Source organism: Microcaecilia unicolor, chromosome 11 (genome assembly GCF_901765095.1).
Source record: "Microcaecilia unicolor chromosome 11, aMicUni1.1, whole genome shotgun sequence".
NCBI classification, from domain to species: Eukaryota; Metazoa; Chordata; class Amphibia; order Gymnophiona; family Siphonopidae; genus Microcaecilia; species Microcaecilia unicolor.
Window position 1 is genome coordinate 180,030,208 of NC_044041.1, and position 20,189 is coordinate 180,050,396.

Genomic DNA, 20,189 nt, shown 5'->3' on the forward strand with positions numbered 1-20,189 from the left:
CGCCAATTATTGATTGCTATTGCCCAATTAGGTCATTAATTTGTGCGTGGATCTTGCCTCTGTACCCAAAATCGGGCGCCCAACATTGGGTGACCTATACAGAATCGAGCGATAAGTGAGCTAACTAGGGGTCTGCAGTGTTTTGGTTTTTTGCTTGTTTTTACTTATTTTTTAAAAAATTTGCTTGTGATTTATTCTGATTTGTTTTATTTATTTTAATGAAATAAAGCTAAATGAAAATAAGATAAAATTGTGTGGGGTCTGCTCTTCAACCTGAGTTGAGTACCAGTCAGCTGTATGCCCATCCTCAAGCCCCCCCCCCCCCCCAACCTCAGTTTCCTACCTTCTGCAAGTCCTCAAATTGAACTGTAGTAGATCAAGAAGATTCATGCTGCTGATTTTGCCTGGGTCAGAGCTTCCCATACTGGGGGTCAGGACCTCAAATGAAGTCACAACACCTGGGTGGGCTTGCCATAGATGCTTCACTGTTCTGCTCCTCCGAGGATCACACAAGTTTATTTGGCCACGATCATGCGGCCACATCCACAAAAAAATCGATAAGCATTGATCTTGGTACGTGCAGGGAAGATATCGAATATTGGAAAGGGACTCAGTATTGGGATAAGGGTGGCAAAGGACCAACTCGGTTATTATGTACACAGTTTGGGGGTGGGAAACTTGCCATATATTTTTTCTCTTCAAAGGAAGGCAGGAGCGAGGCTGACTAAGACCATAGCAGAGGGTATTTTCATCCATTTGAAACAACAAAATTTGTGATGTATGTTATTTCAACTGAAAAAGCAGTGCACCTAAAATGAGAAAGATTGTGGATTGTTTCATGCCATTTGGAAATGAGAGCACACCCTTAAAAACAGGCAAAAGTGATAGGGAGGAATAACCCAGTGGTTAGAACAATGGGCTGAGACCCAGGGAAGCCAGAGTTTAAATCCCGCTGACCATTTCTTGTAACCTTGGGTAAGTCACTTTACCTTCTACAGTATAACCTCAGGCTGAATGTAACTCATCTTGAGCCACCAAATAAAAGGTGCATGATAAATCCATATAAATAACCACATTACTTTCCAGCGAAGCTGACAGTATCCTTTCTGTGGGTGAAAGAAAGGAGCAGATTGGAGTGGGGCGGATGCACAGGCGTCCTCCTGGAAGGGCAGCAAACAGCAGCTGCCTTTCCCTAACATGAGGGCTGTTGAATGCCACACTCTTTGCTGCTTAATGTAAAAGCCATATCAGACCTGGCACCTGGATTCCCTCATTTGCATATCTGCCAAGGCTGATAGGAGGTTGTGTGGGAGCCGAAGGCCACAGCAGGGTAATGCACAGCGACAGTCCAATTAAGTGCAGATGACAAAAATGATGCTCCTAGTGCGAACCACTGTGGTAGGTCTGCAGGTGGGAAGGAAGGCAATGTAAAAGGGGATGTGATTAAGTGAAGAAATTGTGAAGGAAAGAGGACAGAAGCTGACGTTACCCCTGCAGGCAGCTGCCAAACTTATTTTGGGTCTTAAGAAATTAGATCCACTTTTGCCATTGGCTTCCCCTTCATTTGAAAGTTTTGTTTAAGATAGCTTGTTTTAGGTTTTAAGATATTTGACGGTACACCTCCAGAATTTCTTTTTAATTTGATTTCTTTTCCTTTGGCTCATGATAGCTCAAGATCACAAGATTCATTTCGCTTGTTACTCCCTTCTTTTTCTGGTATTAAATATCAAAAGATTGTGGAGTTCTCATTTTGTTATCAGACGCCTCATTTTTGGCTTTCACTTCCATATGTATTACGAAGTTCTTTCAGTTATTTTCAGTTTCGTAAAAATTTGATGACTTATCTGTTTAAACATTAAATAGTATTTTTTTCTTCTTTTTTCTTTTTTCTTTTTTTTTTTTACATTTCTTTCTATTAACCACTTTCAACCACTGGATTGTGGGAGTTGGCGGGATACAAGAGACATATCACATCACATCATATCACAACTCCCTCCTATAGCTGATGAGGAACACTGAATTTCTCAGCATGGAGGGGTGTGGCTATGCAGGGCCGCCGAGAGGGGGAGCAAAATTACCTGGGGCCTCCAAGGAGGGCCTGCCCGGTGCTGGCTTGACTTAGATGGTCTCTCTTGCTCCAGTGCCGGGTTAACATGTTATTGTGTTAACTCTGCTGTCTGCTCTGCCAGCTATAGGTTCTTCTTCCTGCCTCATCCCGCCTCCTGTGTGAAGTATTTCCTGTTTGGACGCGGCAGGAAGAAAGACCTGTGCAGTAGGGTGGAACAGGAGGAAACAAGCAAGTAAGCAGACCCGGAGGGGGCCCAGGGGTTGTGCGCAGGCCTGGGGGGACCCAAGGGGCACACGCAGGGGGTGGCACCGTGCCCAGCTTTGTCTCTCAGCGGCCCTGTGGATATGTGCATCTTTAGTACAAATGGGAATAAAAGAGTAAATTCTGAAAATATCACCAAAATGTAGGCATCGGGATGATGAATGTTAAGCCTGGATTCTATTGTGCGTACAACTGCCATTATATAATACTGGCGTAAGTCTACATTTACGCACCTAAATTTAGGCCTGAGCACAAATGCTCGTGCCTAAATAATAGTGTTCTATAACCTATGTACCTAACTGCCTGACCCCCTGACCCATCCATGCCCCTCCTAGGTCTACGCACCTTAAAGCTGTATATTTTGGAATTTGAACTTGCAACTTCCAGAATGTGATGAGCAGTTATGCATACAATCACTAATTTGTATCACTTAGTACCAATTAAGGCCAATTATAGCCAATAATTGGCTGGTAATTCTAATTAACAGTCAATTATTGAATTATATTACCTGCACCACTGATTTTATTCTGTAACTTGCACACAAATTTGCGTGCAAAAAATATAATGGTGTCCACTGGTATCAAATAATGTGCTAACTGTGTTAGTTGCCTTTAGGGAAGGGAAATGGGACTTGATATACTGCCTTTCTGAGGTTTTTTTGCAACTACATTCAAAGCGGTTTACATATATATTAAGGTACTTATTTTGTACCTTATTTGTACCTTGGAGGTTTAAGTGACTTGCCCAGAGTCACAAGGAGCTGCAATGGGAATCAAACTCAGTTCCCCCGGATCAAAGTCCACTGCACTAACCACTAGGCTACTCCTCCACTCATTTCACCAATAAGAGCCAACCTCATCAGTGATGTCACAATGGCTTAAAGTCCATTGCACTAACCACTAGGCTACTCCTCCACTCATTTCACCAATAAGAGCCAACCTCATCAGTGATGTCACAATGGCTTGATTGCCCGATACTTGGCTCACTTCTGATACTGTGATGTCATAAGGGACAGGGGGGGGAAAGGGAAATGGGACTTAATATACTGTCTTTCTGAGGTTTTTTTTGCAACTACATTCAAAGCAGTTTACATATATTCAGGTACTTATTTTGTACCAGGGGCAATGGAGGGGTAAGTGACTTGCCCAGAGTCACAAGGAGCTGCAGTGGGAATCAAACTCAGTTCCCCAGGATCAAAGTCCACTGCACTAACCGCTAGGCTACTCCTCCACTCATTCCACCAATAAGAGCCAACCTCATCAGTGATGTCACAATGGCTTGATTGCCCAATACTTGGCTCACTTCTGATATTGTGATGTCATAAGGGACAGGGGGGAAAGGGAAATGGGACTTAATATACTGCCTTTCTGAGGTTTTTGCAACTACATTCAAAGCAGTTTACATATATTCAGGTACTTATTTTGTACCAGGGGCAATGGAGGGTTAAGTGACTTGCCCAGTGTCACAAGTAGTTGTAGTGGGAATTGAACTCAGTTCCCCAGGATCAAATCCACTGCACTAACCACTAGGCTACTCCTCCTCTTTAAAGATTAATACACCCATATTTAGTTTTTATTGTTATTTATTAACATTTTGTTCAATTCAAACTGATTTAACTGGCTCGAATTGGCTGCTGACCGATTAAATTGCTTGTTTGAGGCTATCTGCTAATTTTCAGCTGTACTTTAATTGGTTATCACCATTGAAAATTAGCAGTTAGCATCTAAGCGAAAACTAGCTATTTTTTTTTGGGGGGGGGGGCAGAGTTGGCACTTAGCTGGTTAAGTGCCCCATTAAAGTCAGTCCTGTCTTTATGCGGTAACCTATGGCCGGTTAAGTGCTATGCATTAGCCGGCTCAGCAAAAACTGGATATTCAGTGCCGAATCCTGGACATGGCCCAGTCAGTGGTGTTCCTTGGTCAGCTGCCACCTGGGACAGATTGCTGCTGTGCACCCCCCCCCCCCCCCTGGATGAAATGTCATCCTACCCCCCCCCCCCCCAGGTGCAGTGTTGTCCTCCCCTGGTACATCACCCCCAAACACCCTCCCCCGGGTGCATTGTTCTGGGGTGCTGGGATCAGCTGCACAGCTGTTGGCGCCACCTGTTCCCTGCTCCCTCTGCCCCGGAATAGGAAGTAACATCAGAGGGAGCAGGGAACCGGCAGAGCCGACAGCCGCACAGCTGCTCCCTGCATCCCCCCTACAGCATGCACCCGGGGCAGACCGCCCCACCCTCGGTAAATAAGTCTCTGGGCCCAGCATTGGATATCTGGAAATAACGCTGGCGACGGTCAGCAAATCGCTCCCTGTCACTGGCTGAATATTCACTCTATTTGTATCAAGACACTCAGGCAATATCAACCAGGTTCTAGAAACATTTGCTTATTGATAAGTTTTATCACCTGTCTATCCACCGTTTTAGGCTGATAGCAATGCAACGTACATACTGCTCAGTATTAAGTCAATGGCGGTCAGTGTTTCTTTAAACGCCCACTGCTGCCAGCTAAATTAGACCTAGATATTCAGTGCAGGACATTGACACTGAATATCCAGGTGTCTGGTGGTGTTTGGAAATTCTCTGAGTATAATTCATATGGCTTGATTGCCCGATACTTGGCTCACTTCTGATACTGTGATGTCATAAGGGACAGGGGGGGGAAAGGGAAATGGGACTTAATATACTGTCTTTCTGAGGTTTTTTTGCAACTACATTCAAAGCAGTTTACATATATTCAGGTACTTATTTTGTACCAGGGGCAATGGAGGGGTAAGTGACTTGCCCAGAGTCACAAGGAGCTGCAGTGGGAATCAAACTCAGTTCCCCAGGATCAAAGTCCACTGCACTAACCGCTAGGCTACTCCTCCACTCATTCCACCAATAAGAGCCAACCTCATCAGTGATGTCACAATGGCTTGATTGCCCAATACTTGGCTCACTTCTGATATTGTGATGTCATAAGGGACAGGGGGGAAAGGGAAATGGGACTTAATATACTGCCTTTCTGAGGTTTTTGCAACTACATTCAAAGCAGTTTACATATATTCAGGTACTTATTTTGTACCAGGGGCAATGGAGGGTTAAGTGACTTGCCCAGTGTCACAAGTAGTTGTAGTGGGAATTGAACTCAGTTCCCCAGGATCAAATCCACTGCACTAACCACTAGGCTACTCCTCCTCTTTAAAGATTAATACACCCATATTTAGTTTTTATTGTCACAAGTATGAGTATAATTCATATTCAGTGCTGCAACTACATAGATAACCAGACATTATTATTATTATTATTATTATTATTATTAATTACATTTGTACCCCGCGCTTTCTCACACATAGCAGGTTCAATTCGGCTTACATAGTAAATAGAATTACAAAGTCTTGAAGGAGAATGTTACAAGTTGTAGTAAACATAGTAGTAGTGGGGTTTTGAGGATATGTAAATTGAGCATGGAGAGGTAAACAAAGATAGGATGAGCAAAAGGAGAAGAGATTGGGAGGGGTAAGGAGTAGGAAGGATGGAGAGGAAGAGATTGAGGAATGAGCATAAGGAGATTGTGAGACATGGTCAAAGGTATAATAATCGTTGGGGCAGGAATCATGTGGGTGGGCCTAAAAAGTTAAGTTGGGTCATTAGGGTGAGCTTTCTTGAAGAGATGAGTCTTCAATATTTTTCTGAATGGTAGATGGTTGTTGATTGTTCGGATGGATCTTGGCAGAGCGTTCCAAAGCTGGCTGCCCAAAAAGGAGAAACTGGATGCATATTGTATTTAATACCTTTGCAGTTGGGAAGGTGTAAATTGAGGTAAGTACGAGAAGACGATGATCTATTTCTGGTTGGGAGGTCGATGAGGTTATTCATGTAGTTAGGGGATTCTCCATATATGATCTTATGAATCAGTGGACTTTAAAATGTATTCTCTCTTTGATGGGACCAGGACCAGGACCAGGACCGGCTTAACCATTGGACTAGGTGAGGGTCTGGCCGAGGGTGCTGGTGATTAAGGGCGCCAAAATACCCAGCATCTGACCTCACCTGTTCTACAGGTTAAACCTTTTATTCCCCCTTCCCTGATCTAGTCTCTCCCCTTCTCTTTCCCTCCCTCACCGTGGTCCTGTAAAGTTTAGGTTGGTCACTGGCAGCAGCAGCATCATGACAGATCAACTTTGGCGGGGTCTTCCCTCTGCCACAGCCCACCCACAAGAAATTGCATCTGAGGAGAAAAGTTGTGGCAGAGTGAAGTCCCATGCCACCAGCAACCAACGTAAACTTTACAGAACCACAGTGGAGTGAAAGAAGTGAGGGAGCAGTGCCAGACCCACGAAGAGGAGGACAGAGGTGAGGGATAGAGAGACTGGATTGGGGAGGGGGAGGGAGGGGGCTCTGGAAGTGCTGCTATGGGGAGGGTGCACCGCCAAAGCAAGTTGGCTCAGGGCGCCACTATTCCTTGAGTCAGCCGTGCATAAGACTGAATTTTATGTGGTCCAACCAGGCACAAACATTGAATACTGGCAATGCCCCGCAGAACTCCTAGCTCTTGGACCACTCAGGCACCGACTGGCATGTGCCATGATGGTCTAAGCAGATATTCAGTGACACTGGCCACTTAAATGCCACTAAATATCTGCTTCTGGGCTAGCCAGTGTGATTTAACTGGGCAGGAACTTCTCCTGCCCAATTAAATTGTTTTGATATCAACCCAATAATTACAGCAGACAATGCAACAGAATACAGAGACTAGCTCGTAAAAAAACACTGTGAACCAAACCTCTGAAGATGAACAAAACATGAACTGATATATTACCACTGCCATCCAGAAATATATAATCTGATAGCACTGTTAAGCCCAGTTGCCTCTTATGGGATCAGTATTTTCCATTACGAATGCTATGGGTAGTGTACATTTGTCATATAGGAGCTCAATGATCTAATATAGAGGATCCCAAACTTTCGGATCCCAAACTTTCTCGTTTCATGGTGCTCCTAGGCCACACATTTCCTCTCAGATCTTCTTCCCTCCCCCCCCCCCCCTCCCGTACTGCGGTGGTAAAGAGTCCTACCTTTTCCACCACTCCTGCACATGCTCAGTTCATGAATGAATTGAGCATGCATGGGAGTGCCGGCATCGGCAGCTGAAGCACATTGCCAATTTCCTCATTGCTCAGGAAGCATGGGGGGGGGGGGGGGGGGGGGGGTAGGGGGTGGAGGGGAATCGGGCACCAGATTTCTTCGCTTGGTGTGGCTTGGACAGTCCCACCAGATATTCCACAGATGCCACAATTTTAGAGAGAGCCTTAAAATATCCCATGATTCCCCTGTGAGTTTGCTGGGATGCTGCGGCACACAGTTTGGAAACTGCTCAACTAATGGGTGCTAGCAGGCATGCATTTATTAACTTATAAATGGATGAATGAACAAATGAATGAATAAATGAATACCATAATAGGCACTGGTGTGTATTAATATTTGTCAGTATGAGTGTTAGCAAAAACCCGTACGCTACAACCGTGATTGCTCTAGCTATATATCTAAGTTTCTCCCTTGTTTTTGCTAACACCCACACAAACCTCCGAAAAATAATTATTACATAATATTCAGTAGGTACTAACAAGGTGCAGATAGAGTAGTAGGTAGGCTTAGGAGGGCACACTAAAACATGGCACTGGGCCTCTGGAATTTCTACAGATCTTCGGTACATAGGTCCTACTGTTCCCACCTTGCACCAATACAGTGTTCAACAGTGAATTAAACCAACATTCACTAGAAGAGTCAAAATCTTAGGAGCCCCTTTACCAAAGTGTGCTATTTTGGAGAAGAAACGGCTGAGAAGAGATATGATAGGGGTCTATAAAATACTGAGTGGAGTTTACTCTTGTTTACTCTTTCCAAAAATACTAGAACTAGGAGGCACACAATGAAGCTACTAAGTAGTAAATTTAAAACAAATTGGAGAAAATATTTGTTCACTCAATGAGTAATTAAACTCTGGAATTTGTTGCCAGAGAACGTGGTAAAAGCATTTAGCTTAGCAGGGTTTATAAAAGGTTTGGAGGATAACTTCCTAAATGAAAAATCCATAAGCCATTATTAAGATGCACTTGGGAAAATCCATTGCATATTCTAGGATAAGCAGGATAAAATCTGTTTTGCTGTTCTAGGATCTTGCCAGGTACTTGTGACCTGGATTGGCCACTGTTGGAAACAGGATTCTGGACTTGATGGACCTTCGGTCTGTCCCAGTGTAGCAATACTTATGTTCTTATGTTCCTATTCATTTTAATATGCTGTGCACTGATGTCATATGCATGGATTCATGCAGTTATATTCTTCATGAAATACCTCTCTGCATCACGTGTCCATAAAATTGTGCCGTGCCACACTAACCTACATTTAATAAATGTACCTGCGTATACTAAATGTAAACTGCTTTGTTGTACCACAGAGAGGTGGTTATATCAAATCCATGACCTTTTATTTTACATTTCTATTATCCATGTAAAGTGAAAAAAGCACAATGGGTCTCCAAGAATGGGTTGGCAAGGGTTAGCAAATCCATGAGCCTTTACCCTTTAACCCCATGCTAACATCTGCACAAGCTTTCTGCATTGGACTGTGGTGAGCCAGGCATGTCGCTGTGTGTGAGGGTCAATGACAGCCGCTGGGAGGGGCAGGGAGCCTGCTTTTACATGCAGGAACAGTCAGAGAATTTTTCAGCCAGGGATGTCATGAAGGTGATAAATTGCAGAAAGTTAAATATTTGCAATCCATATTTTGGCCATGCAACATTAACTTCAGAAATAGAGGACGCTCTTACAAAATTTGCTGCAAAAATGAACCCCTAGCCTGCTCCATTAGTGCTCTGAAAGGGTCATTTCCCTGAGCCACCAGGTGACTGCTCAAGCATTCCATTTCTTCTGATTGCGCTTATTTTCTGAATTAAGGGATGCTACTGGCTATGACATCAGAGGGCCCTCCGCATTTTCTATTACTGTTATTGTTATTGATAATCATATGAATTTCTATAGCATCTTCAGCTAGAGAGGATACCTAAAGTGCAAGGGAATGCAGACATTGTTAATTAGTTAAATCGTAACAAAGATGCCCTCCTTCTCTTCCACTGTGGAACCATTTTATTTCTGTAGGAGGACTTCATATAGAAGTCAGTGATGTTAAAATTGGTCTATTTAATGTTAAAAGCCTGGATTCCATGTTTAAAAAAGTGAACTTGAGACCATTCATCATGCTAAGAAAATCTATGGAACCTTGTGAACACTGTACAACAAAGATCCTTGTTTGTGTACAGAACATGTACAGGTTCAATGGAGTCTAGGATCTGGGGGTATAAAACAAGAATTTGATGGCTTATAATATGAGTTATTAAAATATTTATGCGTTCTTATATGTTTTGTCATTGTAGAACTTGGGACGTGGCCATACCATGGAAAAGCTGGCCTTATACCTGCTGATGCTTGGCACACTGGTGAAGGCCCAACACTGCCCTGGTCGTTGCATTTGCCAGAACATCTCCCCTACACTAACTATGCTCTGTGCCAAAACAGGACTTTTATTTGTGCCAATGGCCATTGATAGACGGACTGTGGAGCTCCGACTCACAGACAATTTCATCACTGTCATCAGGAGAAAAGACTTTGTCAATATGACCAACCTCGTTCACCTCACATTATCCAGAAACACTATTAGCCAGATCATGCCCCTAGCCTTTGCTGACCTGCGTGCCTTACGTGCCCTGCACATGAACAGCAACCGGTTGGCATCCCTCCGCAATGAACATTTTAAAGGACTGACAAATCTTCGACACTTAATACTGAGCAACAACCAAATCAGCTTCATTGAACTGTCTTCCTTTGATGAATTCCTGCCCACCGTGGAGGATCTTGACCTTTCTTACAACAACTTAGAAAGTCTCCCCTGGGATGCCATTGGACAGATGATCAACCTAAACACTCTCACTCTGGACCACAACCTCATTGACCACATAGCAGAAGGCACTTTTTCTTTGCTCCACAAATTGGTTCGTCTGGACATGACATCCAACCGTCTACACAAACTCCCCCCAGACAATCTCTTTCTAAGGGCTCAAGTGCTGGCAAATGCCCGGGGTTCTCACCCATCCTCTTTAGCCATCAGTTTTGGAGGAAACCCTCTGCACTGTAACTGTGAACTTCTCTGGCTCCGGCGCTTGACCCGGGAAGATGATTTGGAGACCTGTGCTTCACCAGATCAGCTTATGGATAAATATTTTTGGTCCATCCAGGAAGAAGAGTTCATTTGTGATCCACCACTGATCACACGACATTATTCAACTAAGCTTTTCATCATGGAGGGTCAAGCAGTAAGTCTTAAGTGTAAAGCTGTGGGAGACCCTGATCCCTCCATCCACTGGATAGCACCAGATGGGAAACTGATCCATAGCACCACCAGGGCCATTGTTTATGACAATGGCACTTTGGACATCTTGATCACCACACTTAAGGACAACGGGGTCTTCACCTGCATTGCCTCAAATGCAGCAGGAGAAGCCACGGCCCCTGTGGAGGTCAACATTGTTCCGCTCCCACTTTTAGTGAACAACACAAACCATATGAAGGAGCCAGATCCAGGTTCATCTGATATTACCACCTCTACCAAGTCTGGTTCCAATGACACAAAGAACCATTTGGATAAGAAAATTATGGCTGCAGACTTGACCAGCACATCTGTTGTCATTCACTGGCCCTCTGAGCGACACATTCCTGGGATTCGAATGTATCAGATACAGTATAACAGCTCTCTGGATGACTCTCTGGTTTACAGGTAAATTTAAGGAGGGCAGTTTCTAACCATTCTTAATGAGTTCTAGCAGAATACAAACTCTAATCAGTCCTGTGCTATGACATTGGGAGGTCTTCCTTAACACAAAGCCAGAAGAGTGTAACCTTTTTGGATGTTGTGCTGTGATAATGGAAAGCTTTGTGGCACACACACATACAGAAGCTCACACACTTCACACATAAAAACAACATCTTGCATTGCCTGTGATGATCATTAATATTTTTTATAGCATTGACCATTGTCTTCCATAGCAGTCAAATGAATTATTCTTCTCAGTGACAGTCACTGGTATCAGTGGCATAGCCAAGCAAAAGAAGGGGCTGGACCCTATAGTGGCCTAAAAAAATCCAGTGTTTGTTATTCTAGATCTAGCAATGACAACTGTCATTAGGGCTCGACAATGAACACAAGTACAGTGAGGAGCCTAGGCTTCTAGATCAGTGTTTCTGAACCCTCTCCTGAAGGCACACCTAGCCAGTTGGGTTTTCAGGATTAGCACAATGAATATGCATGAGAGAGATGTGCATGCAATGGATCGCCAATATATGCAAATTAATCCAGTATCCCTCCTCATCTACTATAATAAAAAGCACCTCCAACGTTCTGAAACTGACTCTGGGGCAGTGAAGGGTTGTAGGGTTCGTGCTGCCTGTAACGCTGTATCCATCTCCTGTTGTGACATTAGCGTACTTCCTGGTTCGTCACATGCGACGTCACACACATGAGGGTGTTGTCGTCCCTCCCTTCCTCCCTCCCTTCCAGTTCCAGGCCCCCTCCCTCCGATTTTTAAAAGTCATCTTCACTTACCAAGTCAGGGTTACGGCGGACGGCAGCAACAACGGTAAAACGTGTGCAGGCTCAGCCCTTCTCTCTCTCTCAGCTGTGGTCCCGCCCTTGCGGAAACAGGAAATGAGGGCGGGACCACAGCTGAGAGAGAGAGAAAAGCCGAGCCTGCACACCGAGCCTTTTACCGCTGCTGGTGGCCGACGTAACCCCAACGAGGTAAGTGAAAATGACTTTTAAAATTCGTAGGGAGGGGGCCTGGAACTGGAAGGGAGGGAGGAAGGGAGGGATGACGAACCTGGAACTGGGAGGGAGGGACGACCCTGGAACTCGGATGGAGGGGGGGACCCTGAAACTCGGATGGAGGGGGGACCCTGAAACTCACAGTGAGGGAGGGGTGGACCCTTTAACTCTGAGGGAGGGGTGGACCCTGAAACTTGGAGGGAGGGATGGACCCTGAAACTCGGAGGGATGGGATGACCCTGGAATGGAGGGAGGGAGGGATGACCCTGGAACTTGGAGGCAGGGAGGGAGGGGGGACGACTCTGGAACTCAGAGGGAGGGAGGGGGACAACGACCCTGGAACTCGGAGGGACGACGACTCTAGAACTCGGAGGCAGGGAGAGAGGGGACGACGACCCTGGAACTCGGAGGGAGGGAGGGGGACGACGACCCTGGAACTCAGAGAGAGGGAGGACGACCCTGGAACTTGGAGGGAGTGGGGACCCTGGAACTGGGAAGGAGGGAGTGGTGCCCCTGACATACACTCTCAATCTCACACACACTCTCTCTCTTTCACAGACACACTCGTACCCAGTCTTACTCTCTCTCTGTCACACACCCACACTTGCACATTCACTCTCTCTCTCTCTCACACAGTCACTCTCACACACACTCTCTCAAACATACACACTCCGAGGAAAACCTTGCTAGTGCCCAATTCATTTCTTCCAGAAACGGGCCTTTTTTTCTAGTTCTATATAATGTACCAAAAGTTAGGCACCAATGCAACACATGACTTCTATGCTACAATGGCACCAAAATGGGAGGTGAAATGTCAGTTACACATGTAAGTTCACTAAAGTGCTATTCTGTAATTTGGTGCCTAAGTGTTCTAGTCTGTAGCTTCATGGAGAATTTATAGAATACTGTCAGTTACAGGTGTAGGATGCCACATTTAGGTGCATGCATTTATGCCTGCTATACACGTGGCATAAGCAGGTGCACCTAAATGCTGGTACCTAACTGCCAAATACAAATAATCCACAAGTATGGAAAGAACACCAGAATCCCACGGAACAAACAGAATAAAAAACAGATACTAGCACTTCGGAATCTGACCATGGAACATCAAAGATGGTATATAAAAAATGTATTGATGACTCTTAATGTTGACTCAACACATTCAAAATTGGCCATAATTACTGTTTTCAATATGTATTTTCTTTCTGTTTCCTCAAACCTCCCATTTTTCTTTTTTTGCAATACTTATGACTGACTAAAATAGTGATTGTTTATACTTAATCATACATCATCAAGAGGTCAGTTGGTTTTTCTTTGCAATTCTTATATTTATTAGGTACCCATTCTTTAATCACACGGTATGGTCACATACATATTTGTATTTAACATCCATGTAGTCTGATTTGATGCATATTTAATTTTATTAATCATGACTTTGTTACATTTTTAGAACCAGATCACTTTAGCACATTTATAATTCAAGACTTTTATTATCATTTAGGGCCCTGTTTACTAAGGTGCATTAGTGTTTTTAGCGTGCCCACACTTAGCACGTGTGCTAACCATGTAGGCGCCTAAAGTGATATTGTAGGCATGTACATGGTTAACTTGCATACATGGTTAATACGCGTTAAAAATGTTAACACGCCTATAATGCTGCTTAGCAAACAGGGCCTTTACTTCTGTTTTATGTTTTTGAGTGTTCTAATATGTACTGTTCATGTATTTATTCCGGACAATATAACTGATTTTATACCGTAATTTTTATGTGTAATTTTAATGTCCAGTCCAGTATTTGTAACAATGCTTGTAATTGTTCATATAGGCTCGTGAGGCAGGCACGTTTGAACTGAAACACGGTGTCATGTCCAAATAGTGATTGTTTATATACTTACATGATACATCATCGAGAAACTCCTGAGGCAGGCACGTTTGAGCCGAAACACGGTTCCGTGTCAAATAGTGAACATCATACATCATCAAGAAACTCCTGAGGCAGGCATGTTTGAGCCAAAACACAGTGCCATGTCCAGTCAACATTAAGAGTCATCAATAAAAGTATTATATTCCATCTTTGGTGTTCCATTGTCTGATTCCAAAATGCCGGTATCCGTTTCCCACTCCTGTTTTTTGTTTTAATGTTTTGGTACATAACTGCCAACACACTAGTATTCTATAATGGTTTTGGCATGCAATCCTAACTTAGTGCTCAAACTTTTGATGCCTAACTTTTAGCACCCTTTATAGAATTGCACTCTATGGACTCAATTCTGTAAATGGTGCCCCAAAAAAGTGTGTTAAGTGCTATTCTATAAACAGTGCTCCAAGTTGGGCATCATTTATAGAATAGTGCTTAGCACCAGGATCCATATGAGGATTTACACCAAGAGGGGCATAATCGAACGGGGCGCCCAAGTTTTCCTGAGGACGTCCTTGCAGGACTTCCCAGCGAAGTGGCGGGGAAACCCATATTATCGAAATAAGATGGGCGTCCATCTTTTGTTTCGATAATACAGTCGGGGACACCCAAATTTCAACATTTAGGTCGACCTTAGAGATGGTCATCCTTAGAGATAGTCGTTCCCGGTTTTCGGCGATAATGGAAACCGAGGATGCCCATCTCAGAAACAACCAAATGCAAGCCCTTTAGTCATGGGAGGAGCCAGATTTCATAGTGCACTGGTCCCCCTGACATGCCAGGACAACAATCAGGCACCCTAGGGGGCAATGCAGTGGACTTCAGAAAATGCTCCCAGGTGCATAGCTCCCTTACCTTGGGTGTTGAGCCCCCCCCCCCCAAACCCACTCCCCACAACTGTACAACACTACCATAGACCTAAGGGGTGAAGGGGGGCACCTACATGTGGGTACAGTGGGTTTGTGGTGGGGTTTGAAGGGCTCCAATTTACCACCAGAAGTGTAACAGGTAGGAGGGGATGGGCCTGGGTCCACCTGCCTGAAGTGCACTGCACCCACTAAAATTGCTCCAGGGACCTGCACAGTGCTGTCAGGGAGCTGGGTATGACATTTGAGGCTGGCATAGAGGCTGGCAAAATATATTTTTAAAGTTTTTTTTAGGGTGGGAGGGGATTAGTGACCATTGGGGGAGTAAGGGGAGGTCATCCCCAATTCCCTCCGGTGGTCATCTGGTCAGTTCGGGCACCTTTTTGAAGCTTGGTCGCAAGAAAAAATGGTCCAAGTAAAGTCGGCGAAGTGCTCGTCAGGGACGCCCTTCTTTTTTCCATTATCAGCCGAGGACGCCCATGTGTTAAGCACGTCCCAGCCCCGCCTTCACTATGCTTCCAACACCCTCCCGTGAACTTTGGTCGTCCCCATGATGGAAAGCAGTTGAGGGTGCCCAAAATCGGCTTTCGATTATGCCGATTTGGGCAACCCTGGGAGAAGGACGCTCATCTACCGATTTGTGTTGAAAGATGGGCGCCCTTCTCTTTCGAAAATAAGCCTGCAAGTGAACCCTGGTGTAAATCCCCGCACCTAAATTAAGCACAGATCTCCCAAATTCTAGAATCCCCCTGACCCACCCTGGCCACGCCCTTTTTAGATCCACATGGAAAAACATACACACACCTCTTTGTAGAATAGCGACTATAAAGAAGATCCGTGTATAAATTCCTATTATTGCATCAATAATTGATTGTTTGCACCCAATTATTGATGCTAATTTGCTCATTAAACAATTTAACTGTGCACACAATTTGGGCACACGCCTAAATTTGCGCACGCAATTTTGAGTGCTATATATAGAATTAGGGGGTAGATGCATATTCATTGTGAAAATCCTGAAAATCCAGCTGGCTAGATCAGCCATTCCCAACCCAGTCCTCAGGGCACACCTAGTCCAATCGGGTTTTCAGAGTATCCACAATAAATATGCATGAGATACATTTGCATGCATTGTCTCCATCGCATGCAAATCTAGCTTATGAATATTCATTGTGGATATCCTGAAAACCTGATGGGACTAGGTGTGCCTCGAGGACTGGGTTGGAAATGGCTGGGCTAGAGGTACCTCCAGGAGAGTGTTGAAAAGCCCTATTCCAGATAATCCAGCCCTCCTATGGGCGATGCTTCAAACTCTACCCTATCATATTCTATCCCAGATTTTACTGTTACTATGAAGCATAAACCATACAAACATAAATGGACTTCTACCACCTAGAGCTATTCTAAGCACCGCTAAAGTCATCACCAATCACAATTTCCAGAACGCATTCAATCAGAACTGATTAAGGACAGAACTCACTTCAGCCTCCTGTCCCCCTTCCTACCAATACAAAGCTTGTTATTAATTCATTAAGCCACATTCCAGCCCGAAATGAAACCTGGTTCCATTCTGCCTCTGGTGTCCATTTAATTATCTGCCATGTGGAGGGCTCTTTATTAGCCTTTCTTTAATGAAGACAAACTAATTGAGTATTTCAATAACAGTAGACGTGATTGGTGCAGCCTGGGAAGCAATGTCAGCAGTCAGAGTCCTTGCAATGGAACGGAAGACAGGGGCACAGAGACAGAGAATGATTGATTTGGGTATTTTTTTTCCCCCTCTCATTTCCTAGAGGGTAATGGGAAGCGGTGTCATGGTGCTTAAAATGCAGTCTTCGAATTGACCTCAGTCACGGATGCACCTCCAGTAAGGATGGGCTGTGTTTTGCAATGAGATTGGAAATGACAAGGACAGATCTCATGTTGTTGCATGTCATTAACAAACAAAAATGAGCGGAAAACATGACATTTTGTGTGTGTGTGTGTGGGGGGGGGGGGGTTCATTTGCCAATAATAGTACATGCTTTTTACAAAGAGGGTGCACTATTTTAAAAACAGAGGGGCCCTTTTGCAAAGTGACAGCAGGGCTACCATGCGTGTAGTGCATACCAAATCAATTCTATTGCCCGGTTAGTGCGCTGGCAGTTTTGAAGTTGGACCGTGCTGATTCCCGTGGTAGAAAATATTTTTTTTAATTTTCTACTTTGGGGGCATTCACAGCGGTAATCAGCAGCATGGCCACATTGGCACACACTGCATAAGTACTACACGTGTAGCATGAGCCCTTACCGCTAGGTCAATGGGTGATGGTAAGGGCTCATGCAGTAACTAGCCACATGCTACTTTTAATTCTAATGCACGGCCATTTACTGCCTCCCAATTAAACCAGCCTTTTTTCCCAGCCATGGTAAAAAATGTCCCAGTGCGTGCCAAAAGCATGCATCCATACTACCGCAAGCCACTTTTAACCAAGGCTTAGTAAAAAGATCCCAGAGTGCGCTCTTTTACATTAGTGCACACATGTGCAAGCAGCTGAGCATACATGAACCATTGTGCACCTGTGGCTATATCGGGAAAGAGTGTGCACTCCTTCTGAAATGGTGCATCCTCTTTGCAAAAAGTGCCTGCATTGGGCTAGATTCAATAAATGACGCTCAAAAATTGACACTGAAAAAAAATCGGCACACAATGCTATTCTATAATGGGTATTCAAAGAGGAGCGTCCATGACAGAATAGTATTGCGTGCCGATTTCGGTGCCCATGTGGGAGCCAGGACTTTCGCCTGCTAAAACCAGGTGTAATTCCTGGCACCAATTTTGGGTGCACATCCTCAGTATTCTGTAACACTCTGCACAAATTTTAAGAACTCCCCTAACCCGCCCATGAACCTCCCATGGCCATGCCCCCTTTTGAGTTGCACGCTATGGGATTTAGGCCCACATCATTTTAGAAAGGTGCATAACAAAATTCAGATTGGTGCAGATTAGTGCCAATTAGTACAAATTTTTTTTGCGCTAATTGGCTCCTTAAGCAATTTAATGGGGTGAAGTCTTAGATTGTCACCCAATTTTGGGCACCATGTATAGAATCTGGGAGATTTTGCAAAGAGGGCGCACTCTACCTCAAATTCTGTTTGTCCAGTGGGGGTCTGTTGAGGCAGGAGCAATGTTCATTCACTCCTTCTCATGGCCACAGCTGCATCCAATATGGCAGGCCACAACCTTTCATCCTTGTCTCACAGTAAGCAATGCTAGGGAGTCATGGCTGCTAGATTGGATGTGGCTGCGGCCTTGGGCAGGAGTGAGTAGGGCATTAGTCTTGCCCCATTGGACCTCTGCTAGACCACCAGGGACTGAGGTAGGCCGGGGGGAGGGGGGGCTGTCGTTGACAAATGAAACTGCCCAGTTTCATTTGCCAATGACAGGAAATAACAGAGGAAATGTGGTTGCCCCCATTTTGCTTGCCAATGATAAGAAAAGACAGAGGAAACAATGTTAACATTTCCTCTGTTGCTGTAAATGACTCCCCTAACCTCTTCAAGTCTTACCCATTAGAAGTTTAGATAGACAAGATATAAAACATTTAAAATAAATAAATACGCCTCTCAGAGGAAGCATGCCCTGTCCCATTGCTCCCAGGAAAGGAAGTGGTACAAGCGGTGCAATAAGGATATGCATTCATTAGTAACATAGTAACATAGTAGATGATGGCAGAAAAAGACCTGCACGGTCCATCCAGTCTGCCCAACAAGATAACTCATATGTGCTACTTTTTGTGTATACCCTACTTTGATTTGTACCTGTGCTCTTCAGGGCACAGACCGTATAAGTCTGCCCAGCACTATCCTCACCTCCCAATCACCAGCCCTGCCTCCCAACCACCAGCCCCGCCTCCTAACCACCAGCTCTGGCACAGACCGTATAAGTCTGCCCAGTACTATCCCCGCCTCCCAACCACCAGCCCCGCCTCCCAACCACCGGCTGTGGCACAGACCGTATAAGTCTGCCAGCACTATCCCTGCCTCCCACCACCGGCTGTGGCACAGACCGTATAAGTCTGCCCAGCCCTATCCCTGCCTCCCAACCATCAGTCCCGCTTCCCACCACCGGCTTTGGCACAGACCGTATAAGTCTGCCCAGCACTATCCCCGCCTCCCAACCACCAGCCCCGCCTCCCAATCTTGACTAAGCTCCTGAGGATCCATTCCTTCTGCACAGGATTCCTTTATGCTTATCCCACGCATTAGAGTACATTCATTTTACTAGCATGCCTTAAAAGGTTTGCGTGCACCAAACTTTATTGAAATATGTGTTAACCTATGAACTAGCATGTATTAAGTCAATTAGTGGAGTGGAGGAATAGTCTAGTGGTTAGCGCACCCATCTTGACATCCAGAGGTGGCCAGTTCAAATCCCACTGCTGTTCCGTGTGATCTTGGTCTGTTGTCTCAAGTACAATCTTAGATTGCGAGTCCTCTATGGACAGGGAAATACCCAGTGTACCTGAATGTAACTCCCCTTCAGTTACTAGTGAAAAGGTGTGAGCAAAATCTTAAAATAAATAAGTAAATAAATAAAAATGAAATGTGATGTACTGCTGTGGATGCATTGGCTTCTTTAGTCAGTAACATACATAGTAACATAGTAGATGACGGCAGAAAAATGGTCCATCCAGTCTGCCCAATAAGACAAACATATGTGTAAACCTTATCTTGATTTGTACCTGCCTTATTCAGGGCACAGACCGTACACAAGTCTGCGCAGCAGTACTTCCCGCCTCCCAACCACCAGTCCCGCCTCCCATCACCGGCTCTGGCACAGACCGTATAAGTCTGCCCTCCACTGTCCTCGCCTCCCAACCACCAACCCCTCTTCCCCCCACCTGCTCCGCCACCCAATTTTGGCTAAGCTTCTGAGGATCCATTCCTTCTGCACAGGATTCCTTTATGTATATCCCACGCATGTTTGAATTCCGTTACCGTTTTCATCTCCACCACCTCCCGCGGGAGGGCATTCCAAGCATCCACCACCCTCTCCGTGAAAAAATACTTCCTGATATCTTTCCTGAGGCTGCCCCCCTTCAACCTCATTTCATGTCCTCTCGTTCTACCGCCTTCCCATCTCCGGAAAAGATTTGTTTGCGGATTAATACCTTTCAAATATTTGAACGTCTGTATCATATCACCCCTGTCAGTGTGTCATGGGCCAGCTTTCTGCCTTGAG

The 20,189-nt window shown here is 44.9% G+C and overlaps 1 protein-coding gene across 1 annotated transcript in view; it reads left to right on the plus strand.

Annotated features, from left to right (window-relative positions):
• Positions 1-20,189, plus strand: part of LRFN1 (leucine rich repeat and fibronectin type III domain containing 1) — a 357,966-nt gene that overhangs the window by 318,286 nt on the left and 19,491 nt on the right. The window contains exon 2 of the mRNA XM_030218599.1: positions 9,742-11,138. Within this exon, the coding sequence (XP_030074459.1) occupies positions 9,763-11,138 (1,376 nt within the window). The 5' untranslated portion in view covers positions 9,742-9,762. The remainder of the gene's footprint in view (positions 1-9,741; positions 11,139-20,189) is intronic.